The 1,636-nt window shown below is 37.3% G+C and overlaps 1 protein-coding gene across 1 annotated transcript; it reads left to right on the top strand.

Moving 5' to 3' along the window:
* The first annotated feature begins 336 nt into the window (after positions 1–336).
* Positions 337–1,266, top strand: LOC118854987 (vomeronasal type-1 receptor 4-like). Its single transcript, XM_036765142.1, has one exon. It carries the CDS (start codon positions 337–339, stop codon positions 1,264–1,266), a length of 930 nt encoding a protein of 309 aa, XP_036621037.1.
* The last annotated feature ends 370 nt before the right edge of the window (positions 1,267–1,636 follow it).

Genomic DNA, 1,636 nt, shown 5'->3' with positions numbered 1-1,636 from the left:
ACGTTGTACACATTCTAGTAAGCAATGCGTTTGTGACGTGCCTTATTATATATCAATGTGCTGTAATTTTTTTATAATAGAAATGAAACCCTTAATAATGATTTCACTGGCTGAAGGATTGGTGGATCTGTGTTCTGTGAACATTTTCATACCCTCATCTATTTCCCACCCATAGGCATAGTTTTTTTTTTCTGTTTCTCATGATCTAGGTGAGAAGAAGAAGGCATTTTATTGGAAAATCTTGAGTCATTAACTGCCATATTGCTCTTTATTTTCCCCAGGCTTCTTTCTATCTGGTGATAATTCTTCTGACAAGGACATCTAAATACACTATTGATGTCTCCTGATGAAATCCTGAGGATTATCTACCTGAATCAGATAGTAATTGGGGTACTAGGGAACTCCTTCCTCATATTTATATATAGTTTTAAGTTCAAGAGTACTCACAAAACAAGATTGCGAATTCTGATTCTCATCCAATTTCTCTTTACCAACATCCTGATACTTCTTTTCAGGGGAATTCCCAAGGCAATGGAAGTCTGGGGGTTAAAATATGCTGTGGATTCTACAGGGAGTAGATTTCTAACCTACCTTCAGAGAGTGACTCGTAGCCTTTCCCTCTGTAGTTGCTTCCACCTGGTTATCTTCCAGGCCATCACCATCAGTCCAAACAGCCCCATAAAAGCAGAGCTAAAAACCAGGGCTCTGAAGGGCATCTTTCCCTCCTGTCTGACCTGCTGGGTCCTGAATCTACTGATAGATGCAGTTCTGCCTGTCTACATCATTGGTTTCAGGAACAGAACACAGAGTAATGAGGAAGAGAACATTGGATTTAGTGCTTTAGACCTTCATGCAAAGAAGACTAAAAGGTTCCTAATCTGGAAGTTTCTTCATGATGGTTTTTATGTGGGTCTCATAGCCAGCACCAGTGTCTATATTGTGCTTTTCTTGTGCAGACATCACCAGCAAGTTCAGCACATTCACATCACTACCCAGTCTCGAAGAGCCTCGCCAGAGATCCATGCTGCTACAGCCATCCTGCTACTGGGGAGCACCCTTCTTAGCTTTAATTTAATGAGTTCCATTTTTGTGATGTATATGACTTTTTCTAAGGTTTCTAGTCCTGTTTTGCTTCATGTCTCAGTTTTTCTTTCTCTGTGCTTTCAAATAGTTAGCCCCTTTATACTGCTCAACAGTGACACTCAGATCATGAGATTCTGCTGCGCTCATTGGTGGATGCAAAGACTATGGGGAGAAAATTTGTAATTCAAAATGTTGTGAAAATCAATGCTGAAAACCAAATATGTTAAATAAATAAATTGAATTTAAAAAAAATAAAAAAATATATTAAATATTAAAAAAAAATTTAAACCAGAAACTTACAGAATGGTAAAAGTAGCACACTTTAGCAGTGGAAGAAATGCTGGATAAAGTCAACTTGAAAGTTCTCATTCTACTGACAGGGAAATGGGGCAAGATCAAACTTCTTTCAAATTATTAAAAACAATTCTCAGCTCAATTATTTTCTATTTTGAACATTTACCTCAAGAAAACCATTTCCTGAGCAAGTTATCAATAGCTTTATAATGCGATAAAAGTTATACAGTATAAAAATAGGGGTCTACTACTCAGTGAC

Source organism: Trichosurus vulpecula, chromosome 6, assembly GCF_011100635.1.
Source record: "Trichosurus vulpecula isolate mTriVul1 chromosome 6, mTriVul1.pri, whole genome shotgun sequence".
NCBI lineage: Eukaryota > Metazoa > Chordata > Mammalia > Diprotodontia > Phalangeridae > Trichosurus > Trichosurus vulpecula.
Note: the sequence above shows the minus strand (reverse complement) of the source record. Positions and strands in the feature narration are given on the sequence as shown.